We start from the raw sequence: 14983 nt of genomic DNA on the forward strand, positions 1-14983 counted from the left end.
AAGCAGTTGAGGGCGCCCAAAATCGGCTTTCGATTATGCCGATTTGGGCGACCTTGCGAGAAGGACGCCCATCTCCCGATTTGTGTCGGAAGATGGCCTCCCTTCTCTTTCGAAAATTCACCTGATGGTGTAACACTTCTTACTGTAGCACTATACAGGATGTATTGTTGGATGGAACTATTCAGTGCATGTATTGGTGACATGAAAATAAGGAAAATAACATAGTAGTTGATGGAACATAATGACCAGTTGGTCCATCCAGTCTGTCTGTTGTTCTGGTCTTCATTAGTAAGGATAAAGCCCAGCAGCATGCAGTAAAAGCTTGGTCACTGGTAGACTATCACTCTTAATCCAAGTAATTTTTTGTTGTCTTTCTCTATGGTTCTTTACCTTTCTGAGTAGATGAGCATAGAAGCTCCCATACATAATTCAGCACCCAGTGTCCCCCCTCCTACCACCCCTCTGTCTTAAGCACCAAGCTTTGTAATCATCTAAACAGCTGTCAAAACTAGAAAGAAGTTTGCTCAAACATCTGGTGGCCTAAATCCTTATGGCTTCAGTGACATTACCCAGCCATCATTAGTTGGGATTAGCCTGATTGGTTTCTGTGGAGTTGTAACCATATTGGTTCCAATTTATTAATTTTGTGGCCTCTATGAGTGAATGTAGAATAAATAGATGTTCCAAAAGCCTAGGCAGCTTTTAATCTCCTTTGACTTCAACAGACTTGGTATTCCAGTGGCAAAGCAATATTATCTAATTGGCTAGCATCCTATAGAGCATTGCTTTTCAACCCAGTTCTTGAAGTACACTCATCCGGTTGGGTTTTTAGGATATCCACAATGAATATGCTTGAGAGAGATTTGCATGCACTGCCTCCTCAGTATGCACATCTATCGCATGCATATTCATTGTGAATGTCCTGAAAACCCAAACTAGCTGGATGTGCCCCAAGGACTGGGTTGGGAAGCACGGCTATAGAGGGATATGGGGCAGTAGGAACAGTAGAGAAGAGGACACACATTTAATTGCTATGTTGTATGCATCCTCTGTACTCTCTTCTAAGATGTCTATTACAAATCTCAGTATTGCTATTCTCTGCCTCCACTTTACAGGCTTACCTCCAGGAAGAAGCCAAGCACTGGAGGATACATGTCTATCAACACCAGCTGTCTTTAAGGTCTTGAAAGACCCAGAAAAAGACAAGCTAACAGAATCCCAAGATAAGTCACTAGCACTCCCAGGATTGAAAGGGTCATAGATGGTACATAGTAGGGATGTGCAAGGCAAACAAACATTTTTGGTTCTGTTTATCTTCAGCTCAGTTTAAATTTTGACTCTGAATTATTTGGGTCCTTTAGAGTTAGTAGTTCACACAATTTTGTGCTTTACCATCCATTTTAAATCAAACTTACTTGAAACTTACAGTTTGAAGTGCTTTTGTCTGTATGGCAGATGCCAAAGATATCAAGAGTGGCATTATAACTCTACGGGCAGGGACACTAACAGTGGCAAGAAGCCTCCAAACCACCATGAGGAGGCAAAATGGCATAAGCAGTAGAACAAAACCTCAAGACTGTGGAAAAGCAGCAAAACAGCACCCTGGGAGAGGGTTCAAGTGGCATCTATATTGGTATAAAAGCACCAATAGGGGTAGGATAGAGTCAGAGGTTTGTAGGAGGAATGAGCTCATTTGAAGGGTGCATTAAGAAGTATTTATGTGTCTCCATAGACATATGGAGGGGGAGGGGGTCTGGCGATTACAGGATAAATTCATGAGCAGAGCTGGTGATACCTGCATAATTCCTAGAAGGGGGGGGGGGGGAGGGGGGGGGGGGGGGGGGGGAGGGGGGGAGAGTAGAACTCTTTCCCCAAGTCTTGCTGAGTATCTTCACATGGTAAAGCTGTTATATAAGACCTTTCCTGAATCTCAGCTCAGCAGCTACTATAATTTAAGTAAGGCAGAAAGGAAAAGTAAGGTAAAATTATGTATCATACCTGATAATTTTCTTTCCATTAATCATAGCTGATCAAGCCATAGACTGGTGGGTTGTGTCCATCTACCAGCAGGTGGAGATAGAGAGCAATCCTTTTGCCTCCCTATATGTGGTCATGTGCTGCCGGAAACTCCTCAGTATGTCGATATCAAAGCTCCATCCGCAGGACTCAGCACTTAGAGAATTACACCCAGAAAGGGACACTCTGCCCAGCTCACCACCGCCGAAACGGGGGAGGGGAATCAACCTAGCTCATCCCCAAACAAGTGGGGGAGGGGAATCCGTTCAGCTCATCCCTGCGGAGCGGGGGAGGGACACCACACCCGCCGATGCAGGGGGATCTGGCTTATCCTGCGACCGCAACCGCGGGAGGAGCTGGCTGACCCTAACACTGCCGAAGCGGGAGGGATAGAATGCTACCCTACTGCCGCACGAAGCGGGAGGGAGTGCCGGCAGAATTTAGGTCTCAATCCAGCCCCGTAAAACGGAGGGGAGAGGAATGCAGCAGCTCACTGTAACACAAAATCGTCTCAACTCCAGAAGAATTCAATCGAAAAAACTTGAACACGAAGATCCTCCTGAACAGGACTGAAGACTAAACTTGAACCTGAATGCAACCAGAATATAAACAGTACAGATATCTGGGAGGGGCTATGGATTGATCAGCTATGATTAATGGAAAGAAAATTATCAGGTATGATACATAATTTTACCTTCCATATCATCATGCTGATCAATCCATAGACTGGTGGGATGTAACGAAGCAGTACTCACCCAGGGCGGGACATAGAAATCCCTGACCGCAACACTGAAGCTCCAAACCGGGCCTCCGCCCGAGCAGCCACAGTCAAGCGGTAATGCCTGGAAAAGGTATGAGCCGATGCCCAAGTTGCCGCCTTGCAAATCTCTTCCAAGGAGACGGACCCGGCCTCTGCCATCGAGGCTGCCTGAGCTCTAGTGGAGTGAGCCTTCAGCCGGATAGGCGGCACCTTCCCTGCGGCCACATAAGCCGCTGCAATGGTTTCCTTGACCCATCTTGCCACTGTAGGCTTAGCAGCCTGCAGACCCTTACGAGGACCTGCAAACAGGACAAACAGACGATCCGACTTCCGGAAATCATTGGTTACTTCCAAGTATCTGATGATGACTCGTCTCACATCTAGATATTTGAGAGCAGAGTACTCCTCTGGGTAGTCCTCCCTACGAAAGGATGGGAGACAGAGCTGCTGATTCACATGGAAGTGAGAAACAATCTTGGGCAGGAAGGAAGGCACTGTGCGAATAGACACTCCTGCCTCAGTGAACTGCAGAAAGGGCTCTCGACATGATAGCGCCTGGAGCTCGGAAACTCTTCTGGCTGAAGTGATAGCCACCAAAAAGACTGCTTTCAATGTCAGGTCTTTCAGAGATGCCCTCGACAAGGGTTCAAAAGGCGGCTTCTGCAAGGCTCTTAGCACTAGATTGAGATTCCACGCAGGTACCACTGAGTGCAGAGGAGGGCGCAGGTGATTAACTCCCTTGAGAAAGCGCACCACATCTGGCTGCGAAGCCAGGGAAGCACCCTTCAGGCGGCCCCTGAAGCAAGCCAGAGCCGCTACTTGGACTTTAAGGGAACTGAGCGACAGGCCTTTCTCCAGACCTTCTTGCAGGAACGCCAACACTGAAGAAATTGGAGCAGTGAAGGGAGAAAGGGAGCCTGCCTCACACCACGATGCAAAGGTACGCCAAACCCTGGCGTAAGCAGTAGAAGTAGAGCGCTTCCTCGCTCTCAGCATAGTGGCGATGACCTTGTCTGAGAAGCCTTTCTTCCTCAGACGCTGCCGCTCAATAGCCAGGCCGTAAGACCAAAGGGGGAGGGATCCTCCATCACCACGGGACCCTGATGCAACAGGCCCTGCTCCACTGGCAGTCGCAGAGGTCCGTCCACTGAGAGCCTGATCAAGTCCGCATACCAGGGACGTCTGGGCCAGTCCGGACCCACCAGGATTACCCAGCCCGGATGCTTTGCCACCCGGTCTAGTACCCTGCCCAACATGGGCCAGGGTGGGAACACATAGAGAAGCTCCTGTGTTGGCCACTGTTGGAGAAGAGCATCTACTCCCAGAGATTGAGGGTCCCGTCCTCTGCTGAAAAAGCGCGGCACTTGTCAATTGGCCGATGACGCCAACAGGTCTAGGCTCGGCTGGCCCCAGCGCTTCGTGATGTCCAAGAACGCCCTGAGCCGATAGCTGCCACTCTCCGGGATCCAAGGTATGGCGACTGAGAAAGTCCGCCTTGACATTCATGACTCCAGCAATGTGGGCCGCCGACAAGCTGTTCCAGGTTCGCTTCCGCCCACTGGCATAGATTCATGGCCTCCTTGGCTAGAGGGGCGCTCTTGGTACTTCCCTGGCGATTGACATAGGCCACAGCCGTGGCATTGTCCGACAGGACCCGTACTGGCTTCAACGCCAGTACCGGGAGAAACTCCAAAAGCGCCAAACGAATGCTCTGAGTTCCAGGAGGTTGATAGACCACTTTGCCTCTGCAGGAGACCAGAGCCCCTGCACTGTCCTTCCCAAGCAATGGCTCCCCAGCCCGTCAAGAGGCGTCCGTCGTGACGACAACCCACTCCGGGGTCAAAAGAGGCATCCCTGCGGACCACTTGTCTGTCCTCAGCCACCAGCTCAGCGCCTTGTGCACGCTAGGTCCCAAGGGAAGGCGCACAGTGTAATCCTCCGACACTGGAGTCCAGCGCTGCAGCAGAGAGAGTTGAAGTGGTCTCATATGAGCCCTGGCCCAGGGCACTACTTCCATCGTGGCCGTCATAGAGCCAACAGCTGCACATAGTCCCAAGCCCGAAGAGGAGAGGCTACTAGGAACTGGTTCACCTGAGCCTGAAGCTTGACAATTCGATTGTCCGGCAGGAACATTCTGCCCACTTGGGGTGTCGAAACGAACTCCCAGATATTCCAGGGACTGAGTCGGGCGCAGCTGGCTTTTCCTCCCAGTTGATGATCCACCCCAGGGAGCTCAGAAGAGCAATCACCCGGTTTACAGCTCTGCCGCACTCTGCATAAGAGGGGGCTCGGATCAACCAGTCGTCCAGATAAGGATGGACTTGTACTCCTTCCTTTCGTAGGAAGGCCGCGATGACCACCATTACTTTGGAAAAGGTCCGCGGAGCAGTAGCCAACCCGAACGGGAGGGCTCTGAACTGGAAGTGTCGGCCCAGGACTGCAAAATGCAGAAAGCGTTGATGAGAAGGCCAGATGGGAATATGCAGGTAAGCTTCCTTGATGTCCAAGGATGCCAGGAACTCCCCTGCCTTCACTGCCGCTATAACAGAGCGGAGAGTCTCCATTCGGAAGTGCCGAACTTTCAAGGCCCAATTGACCCCTTTGAGGTCGAGGATAGGCCGTACAGAACCTCCTTTCTTTGGTACCACAAAGTAAATGGAGTAACGTCCCTTGCCAAGCTGATCTTCTGGCACCGGAACGACCGCACCCAGGCGGATCAGATTGTCCAAAGTCTGCTGCACTGCCACAGCTTTGACCGGAGACTTGCAGGGAGAGTGTACAAACCCGTCTCTTAAGGGTCGGCAGAACTCTAGCTTGTAGCCGTCTCTGATGACTTCCAGCACCCAAGCGTCTGAAGTTACCCTGGTCCACTCGCCCAGAAACGAGGACAGGCATCCTCCAATCTGCACTGGGCCATGGACCAGGGCCCCCGTCATTGGGTACGAGACCCTGGGGGAGGACCGGAGGAAGCACCTCCGGGACGGGCGGTCTCTGCGAAAGGAATGCTGCTTGGGGAGAAGTTCCTCTTGAAGGAAGAGGGAGCAGAGGAGCCCGACTTGCCCGGGCGATACCGACGGGCTTCCTGAAACCGTCCCTTTGGAGTTACCGGGGCGAGCACTGGCCCGAGCCCTGACCTCTGGTAACCTCTTGCCCTTAGACGTGCCGAGATCGGTCACAATTTTGTCCAGCTCGACCCCAAAAAGCAGCCTGCCTTTAAAAGGCAACTTAGCCAGGCGAGACTTAGAGGCGTGGTCCGCAGACCAATGCTTCAGCCAAAGCCACCGCCGCGCAGAGACTGTCTGAGCCATACCTTTAGCTGAGGCTCTCAAGACATCATACAGCAAGTCTGCCAAATAAGCCAAGCCCGATTCCAGGGCTGGCCAATCAGCCCTCAAGGAAGGATCCGAGGGGGGAAGCCCGCTGCACAATCGTCAGGCACGCAAACTGAGGCCTGCAAACTTAAAGCAGCCGCCTCGAAGCACGACCTTAAGGCCGCCTCCAATCTTCTGTCTTCGGCGTCCTTTAGGGCCGTGCCACCTTCCACCGGCAATGCCGTTTTCTTAGTCACCGCAGTGATTAAAGAATCCACGGTAGGCCAAAGAAAGGCCTCTCGTTCACCTTCAGGCAGAGGATAGAGGCGGGACATAGCCCTAGTCACTTTGAGGCTCGCTTCTGGGACATCCCATTGAGCCGAAATCAAGGTGCGCATGGCCTCATGCACGTGGAAGGTTCTAGGCGGGCGCTTCGTCCACAGCATAATGGCGGAGCCAACAGAGGCTGAGGGAGAGACGTCCTCCGGAGAGGAAATCTTCAAAATGCTCATGGCCTGCACTAACAGGTTGGGCAAATCCTCTGAGCGAAAGATCCGCGCTGCAGAGGGGTCATCCGCTCCATCCGAGCGGGAATCCGTCTCCTCCAAGGAATCCCCAAAGGACCGTTGGGAGAACTCAGATACGCTGCCCTCATCTACATCAGAGGAGACAGAGTCCTCTAGGGCCTGGAAATCCACCCGAGGACGTTTGCTTCCGGAGGCCTCAACCCCTTTATCAGACAGGGGGGGCAGGGGCAGCGTTTTGCATAAGAAAAGCCTGATGCAGCAGCAAAATGAACTCAGGGGAGAATCCCCCCGAACAGTGCACTTCTGCAGCTTGGGCCAAGGCCCTAGCCGCACCCTCAACCGGCGCTCGCAAGAGCGGGGGAGAAACGTGCTGCGCATCCAAAATGGCGTCCTGCGCGAAACTCCGAGAAGGAGCCGTGCAGGAAGAACGGCGCATAACTTTGGCCGCTTTCTTACCATCGCCCGAATCAAGGGCGACCATAGTATTAACGTCTCCCAGCTCGAGGGCGGCCCAAGAAGAAGCCGTCCGAGCAGAGTGGCCGGCCAACATGGAGTGGGCGAGCAGCGGGGGATGGGCGCTTATGGCGGGAAAAAACCGCCGCACCGGAGGAAGAACCGGGACACTGACCGGCATCCAAACTGATGCTTAACAAAGGCGATTCAGGTTTTGAAATCCCCGCATCCCCGCTAGACGCACCCACGCGGTTCGGGGAGCGAATCCTCGCGCCCTCGCCCTCCGACGCCATAAGCCACGTGGAGACCGAACGGGGAACCCCCTGCCCGCTATAAAAAGGTAAAATTACCTGCTTCTCGCTCCGAGCTGTAATGAACTGGTGTCCCAGTGAGCAGCTGCAATAAACGTTGAAATAAACGCCCTTAAAGACATCCAAATTTTTTTTTTTTTTAACGGAGCCAGCGGGAGGGGGGAGAAAAGAAGGGACCTGGCACCACCAGGTTTGCACTTGCTCAAGAAGAGCCCTCAACCCCAGGTACTCAACAAAACCTAAAAATTAGGCTTGGAGACCTAGCCAGAGCTGCTGCTTGCTGTGTGTGACCACCACCTGCTGAGATAGAGAACATACTGAGGAGTTTCCGGCAGCACATGACCACATATAGGGAGGCAAAAGGATTGCTCTCTATCTCCACCTGCTGGTAGATGGACACAACCCACCAGTCTATGGATTGATCAGCATGATGATATGGAAACAGAACAATACAAACCTTTAAAGAGAACATAGCCTAAGAAACCTTCCCCTCCCATACTCCCCTCTCTCTCTCCCTCCCTCCCTCCCTATAAGCCCACCCAACCAGTGTTGCCAGGTGGGCGGTTTTACCGCCCAATTGGGCGGTTTTCCGCGACCCGCAGCGGGAAATTTTTGCCCGCGGCGGGTTGCGGTTTTTTGGGCTTCTTTTTTTTCTTTTGGGCGGTTTTCAGGTGGTTTTTTCAGCCGCGGGGGCGGGGTTAGTGACGTTTTGGGCGGGGTTAGTGATGTTCTGGGCGGGGCCGATGATGGGGGAGGCGGGGCCGATGACGAGGGAGGCGGGGCCGGTGACGGCGGGGGCGGGGCCGGTGACGGCGGGGGTGATGATGCGGGGGTGGGGGTGTCAGGGGCGGGGTTTGAGTTTGGGCGGGTTTTGGGCTGTTTTTAGGCTGGATTGGGTGGGGAAAAAATTTTCCACCTGGCAACCCTGCACCCAACTGTTTTTACTCACCAAAATAACACAACAGATGTACAGATCAGTAGGCCCCAAGCAGTACAAAACATATAGTCATAAACAACACAGTTTATACCAATTTGTTTAACCACCCCACCAGTAGACAGATTAACCCCCCCCCCCCCAAATATTGACTTTTACACCCAGACTTGAAGAATAAATAAATATATACCACAGAACTAGAAAATGTTGGCACATTTAGACTGACCTGGATTTCTGCATGAAGAGAGATACTGCCCTCACTATTCATATAATTCCTTAAATAGAAGTAATAACAATATTAAGTCATTTTTATAATATACGACTGTATTCCACAATTAAAACGAGCAAGTTCCCACACACCATCTTCCTTTTTGATCTAGGCACAGAAAAAAAGATTTTAAATGCTTCCAGGTTTCAACCTAATTCATGTTAATGTGGGATATAAATGTCATAAATAAATAAGTAATAAATATATAGATAGAAACTCTGAATGTTGACCACCTGATTCTCATAACATGATATCTGTTTTAGTGGCCATGTTACCAGGAGAAAAAAAATCTCTGCAAGAATATCACGGCTAGGGTCTCCCTATAACCAGCCCCTCCAAATGACATACTATTACGGTTTATAATAAATTAGTACTCCACCTATGAAAAAGTTATTCTGTACTATCCTTCCTCTGTGTACATCCGTATTCTGCACAGCTGGCATATTAGAAAATATACGTGTGATGAAATAAAAATGCTACCAATAAAGAACGACAACGTGGATGCAGCAGCTCATGGATTTGTTTGCTTTGTTTTGAGTGTACGGGGATGGCGTTGCACGGGGAAGGAGAAATAGAGATCAGCATAAGTGGCTTGAACATTTTCACATCATGCCGTCTCATGTTTCTCAACGTAACCTCCTTGGGCTACACATTGGCTCAAGGAGGTTTTCCATCCAACCTCCTTGTCACCACCATCCACTTCGGTCCTCGGAGGACCAGTGGTGCGTAACAGGAAGTGACATAGCAGTGCTAGTGCCTGCTTCCTCCTCTCGTTCTGAGCAGGAAGTGGCTGTAGAGGGGAGGTGGGCGACAAGGGAGAGTTAAGTGGCGGAAGGCGCTTTATATTTACCCGAGGGGCGGCTGAGCTGAGCTAAACTGGCGACGGTCGGTGTGGAGGGACCCGGCTCGAGCCCCGGCTGTGCCCCGGACAGAGTGAGGTGCTCGTCATGAACATTGACGTGGAATTTCACATCCGACACAACTATCCCTGGAGCAAGCTGCCGGCCAACATCAGACAGGTACTCGATACCGGGGGTCGCAGCTTCTCCTGGCTACTAACGCGGCGGGGCTTTCACCTGGAGGCACAGGCTAGGATTTTATCGTTCTCCTCTTTTTCTCCCCCCCCACCCAGAAGGGAGAGGATTCTTTACTTAGTTTCGTGACAGTGTGACCTATCATTTCCTACACCCCCTCCCTCGAGTATGCAAAGTGAAAAAAGAAATAAACCATCGACTCTAGTACTAACGATAAGAACTCAGAGAGTTCAGGAAAAAATGACACTGAAAGAGTGAAGGCAGTAGGTGAAGGGTGTAGGGGCCGTTCCCACAGCTGGAAGTGATAGCTGTACTTGTAGTGAGCTAATCTAATACCCGTTCTAGCCTTCCAGAATCATACTCGCCTGTCATACATAATTTGTTCTGATAAGCAATTATAACTCAGATCAAGATCTTTCAAACCCAGCATCTTGTGACTTGAACGGGCCACTGTCCCGTAACAACTGGCAGATCCCAAAATGTAGATCAGTTTTTCATAGTTAATTTCTAGGCATAAGTGGTGTGTTTATCGAGGCGACCTAATTAATATCTTATGGACTTCCCCCAGAAACTTGTCTAATCCTTCTTTGAACCCCACTATGTCAGTTTCCTTGATCGCTTGCACCAGCAACAGGTTCCATAACTTAAATTTAGTGCCTGAAATATACTTTCTCTAACTTTTTTTTTGTTACATTTGTACCCTGCGCTTTCCCACTCATGGCAGGCTCAATGCGGCTTACATGGGGCAATGGAGGGTTAAGTGACTTGCCCAGAGTCACAAGGAGCTGCCTGTGCCTGAAGTGGGAATCGACCTCAGTTCCCCAGGACCAAAGTCCACCACCCTAACCACTAGGCCACTCCTCCACTTTTCAGTCTATCGTTAGTTTTGTGAAGTGTTTTCTTGTTTTAGTGTTGTTTAAAACGTGAAGTAGTGTCCCAACTTTAAGCTGTAACGATTTTTATTCAGGATCAAACATATCCAACATCAGACAACTAAATATCAGTTCTAGACAAGAACAGCAAGCAATTACAAGACAACAATCAAACAGAGTAATAAGCAAAAACATCAAACTGAAAAATGCTGGATAACACTTGATCCCATTTTTATTTTATGAGATACTCCCACACCCTCCCCTCATTACCCCGGTTCCCTGTCAAAATAATGGTTGCATACAAGAACACCCCCCCCCCCCCAACCCTACTGTACCCATAAGTGAAACATACACTGAGATGACCTGGTCTCTGGACTCTTATGACCCTAGATCATCGTTGAAAGGAGAACATCTAGTATTCCCATTCCACCCTTCCCTACCCAAGCAGAAAACCCCCAAAATAACACCCAACATAGCAGTACCAACTTAGGAAACACTCTGAAATCTATTCAATACTGCACTTCTTGCTTGATGGGAAATAGTTTGTAAGTAACAGTTCCAGATAGACATGAAAGCCCTTCGTCCCTTTGGAGAATTCCGAACAGCCCTTGCCTTCCACATCATAAGCGCATGCAGTCTATGCCTCCAGAACCTAAAAGAAGGAGGCTCCTCCTGCATCCAGTGCTTAAGTAAGCTTTACATAGTAATAAGCGCAAATTTTTGTCCGAGATCCCATATGCCTCCCATTTATTCTGCAAGACTCCCATTCCAAGTAAAGACTACACGATGACCAAAAAGAATTCCTAAGTATCGATGATGCGACCTCCAAAATGCTTGAATGCCACTACATCACCAAAAGGCATGAAAAAAGGTATTGTCCCCCTGCTGACATTTGGAGCATTGACCAGCAGGACCCAACCTGCTCTGGCAGCCTGATGATGTGATATATATGCTGTGTGGAGTATTCGGTATTGACTCTCTTGAAATTCAGCATTACCAACCTGCTTTGGAATAGCTTTAATCAATTTTTGAAAATCCACTCCCTGCAGTTCGTACCCTAGATCCCTACTCCAAGCCTCCTTAAGAGGACCATACTCCCATGGAGGGAGAAGAGAAACCAAAGCTCTATGTAGATAAGATACAGAAACCTGACCAAAAGCATCTCCTTGCAAAAAAACCTGAAATTTTCTGACCTAGCCTTGTATGCACAGTCTTGTTTTCTAAGCTAGTATAATAGTGGTGAAACTGCCGATAAGCAAAATAATCTGTGTGAGTTAGGGAAGGCCTCTGCTGTAAATCCTGAAAAGAATAAAATACACCTTCCTCGTTGAGAAAATTCTCAATCAAAACAATGCCCATGTCCGCCTATCTGTTAAACCATCCAGATTCCAGCCCTGGTGAAAAATCTTTAACTCTGTGGTAATAAATTACTAACATTCGGCTTCTGATTCCAACAGTTCAAAAGAACCCGCCAGATACCCCTCAATGACTTCAGCAATACACTCCTACGACAAGAGCGAGGGAAACGTTTTGTCTGAGTATGCAAAAGAAAATTAAAATGCCAAGGTATAAACAATTATTCCCTTTCCCATTGCGTAGGAGTAAACTGCTTGGCACCAAACAACCAATCCCTGAGATGTTGCAAAAGACAAGCCTGATTATAACGTCTAAGGCAAGGTAAACCTAAACCTTCTTGCGGCCTGGAATCATAGAGATGTTGTGTCCCAACTTTAATTATTCTCTGCTACTCTTATTAAATTTCATCTGTCATCTTCTTTCCAAGCTGAAGAGCCTTGTTTAGCCTTTCTTCACAAGGGAGGTGTTCCATCTTCCATGCCCTGGAGCTGAGAATTTTAGCGTGTCATCCGCAATGATGCAAAGATCTTTTCCTTGGTGACTCTTCAAATGGAACCAGGCATATTTTTATAGCTGTGGTTGGAATAGGTTTTACCATTGCACTTTCCCACATTTAATTTCATCTGCCCAGATTTCCATTCTGACAGATCCTTTAACAATTCTTCAGAATCCTCTGCTATTTTAATGATTTTGTTTGCATAATCAAAAGTTTAACATTCAAATAGCAACGATTTAAGCAGCAACCTTTAGGAGGAATAATCAATGAGGAAGTGTCCCAACCTATAGATCTCCTTTGCTGTTCATCAGTATCTTTGAGGTGGTTTTTTGCCTGTGATGAAGAGTGGATCCCTTTAAGACTGAGAGATTGGTCAACAGGATCAACAAATTGCCGAGGGGACTGTTGTTCACCCAGGCACTTTGAGGCGTTTTCCCCCCAGGGGTTCTACCCTCTTTGCACACTGCAGTGGGAGCTTTGTGTTAATAGTAATAATTAGAAATTAAATGCATTACTCACTAAGCATATTCTGTAATGAACTGTGCCTAAATTCTGTAGTGCGTAGTTCAGAAGGGCATGGTTATGGGTGTGGAAATGGGCATTTCATGGGCGTTCCCAAATTTATGGGCACCGTTATAAAATATGACCCAGTCTGCGTAAATCCAGGCACGCTGGGGTTTACGCCAGGCTTTTGTTGGTCTGAATCGATATGCGTAGTTTTAGATGCTAGGATATCAACTAAGCGTATTCTATATACCATGCCATGAGTGGGAAAGCAAGTGGTACAAATGTAAAATAAATAAATCTTGTACAATACTCTTAGGCGAGAATGAGTTCTGTGTGGATTTTCCAAGTGCCATATATAGAATTTCCCCCTTAGTGCCTCCCATTTTGTAGGTGGTAAGAAGGGCTCACATGGTAATCCTGCTGTAACCAGTTAGTGCGCACTATTGTAGATGTGTTAAATGTTGCTTAGGAATGCCCATGCTCTGCCCCCCAGCCATGCCCCCTCCCAAAAAAAAGCCAAACATTTTTTAGCTTGCAGATCAGTGCGCACTAATTTGGTACTTACCACAGGATGCCTGAGCGCACCCCATGCCATTTTAAGCTGTGTTAGGCACCTTAGTAAAAGGGCCCCTTAATTTCTAGGTATGTAAATAGACTAATGTGACATCTGCATTATTTGATACAAATATCCTGAAACAGTGCATTGTTGTTGCCAGAGCATCTGGTAGTATTCATGTTACCTGTCCTTTGAAAACGGACCTAAAAGAAAGATGGGTAACTGGATATTGAGGATTATATTAGTTGAGTTTGTTAGGTTGAAGGGGTAGACTGCTACTGTAGCAGACTGAATTTTTCATAAGCTTCCCATTTCTCTGCCATTTCTGAATATCTAATATGGAAATTTAAAAGGTGTAATCTTTTTATGGAACTAAATATATTTCTTATATTTTTTTGTGGGAACTAACACCAAATATCTTGAAGTGTAGGTAATGGAAAGACTAGTAGTATCTTTATTTTCTTAGCTTAGGGCTTCTTTTATAAAGCCACACTAGCGATTCCCACGTGGCGAATGAGAGCAAGCCCATAGGAATTGACTGGGCTTTCTCTCATTTGCTGCAGAGAGAATCGGTAGCGTGGCTTTGTAAACGAAGCCCTTAGTATATTATGAATCATGTATTAAAATGTACTAATTTGGAGAAAGTTATATAGATAACAGAAGTGATGGCTAAAGTGTACATAGCAAAGCTCTGGGAATTGCTGGAATAGTATCTTTAATAGCAGTTTGTATTTTGCTATAACTTTAAATTTATAACATTAAGTATATATTTAGTTTCTTTTTTATAATTTGCTGTACCGTCTTTCAGGTCTTCAAGTTAGTTGTTTAAAGGAAGAAAAGAAAGGTACAATAAAGTACATAAGTCAACAAAATCGAGAACATGTTAGGAATGGGAAGGGTATGAGAGGAGTGTGGGGAAAAAGTACACACATGCACTCAAATTCAAGGAAGTTATTGGCACAACAATTTGTATATATTTTCAAAGAACTAAATAGAGGCTGATGTACTAAGATGCATTTGAGGGTTTTGCAAGTTTGTGTGCTTAAGGCCCATTTGTGAAAAAATAAATTACAACTTGAGTTCTCTGTATAATAAACTTTCACAGTAGTCTGTTATGTATGAAAGTTTATCTTGAAGTGGACAAAGCAACTAATTATTTATGACATTTTTGAATAAAGGTATATGAAAACATTTTTGCATTCTGGTTTTTGTAAAAATGATACTTACATCTCCTCCATATGTACAGTTCTTTTTTGGCTGGTCCTCATAGCTAAATTTCACTTGTTATTTTCTTAGGGCCCTGTTTACTAAGCTGTGCCAACTTTTTAGCGTACGCTAAAACTTAGTGCGTGCTAATGCTAGAGACACCCATAGAGATATAATGGTGTTTCTGTCGTTGGTGCGTACTTACAGAGCTGCTTAGTAAACGGAGCCTTTAGCCAACTTATTTGAATGAATAGCAAAACTTAATGAGAATTCCCTCAGGTTAGTATATCAGCCTTGCAGTGTGTCTCAAATGGCGTGGCTAACCAAGAACTTTGACGTTTCTCAATGCATAAGAACAGTGTATAGACCTCAGGTG

At 47.5% G+C, this 14983-nt stretch overlaps 1 protein-coding gene across 2 annotated transcripts in view; it reads left to right on the forward strand.

Annotated features, from left to right (window-relative positions):
• Positions 1-9320: 9320 nt before the first annotated feature.
• FAM91A1 (family with sequence similarity 91 member A1) overlaps positions 9321-14983 on the forward strand; it is a 138285-nt gene continuing 132622 nt past the window's right edge. For both annotated transcript variants that reach the window (XM_030218861.1, XM_030218872.1), the window contains exon 1: positions 9321-9599. In XM_030218861.1, coding sequence (XP_030074721.1) covers positions 9528-9599 — 72 coding nt within the window. In that variant the 5' untranslated portion in view covers positions 9321-9527. The remainder of the gene's footprint in view (positions 9600-14983) is intronic.

This window comes from Microcaecilia unicolor, chromosome 1 (genome assembly GCF_901765095.1).
Source record: "Microcaecilia unicolor chromosome 1, aMicUni1.1, whole genome shotgun sequence".
Classification (NCBI taxonomy): Eukaryota; Metazoa; Chordata; class Amphibia; order Gymnophiona; family Siphonopidae; genus Microcaecilia; species Microcaecilia unicolor.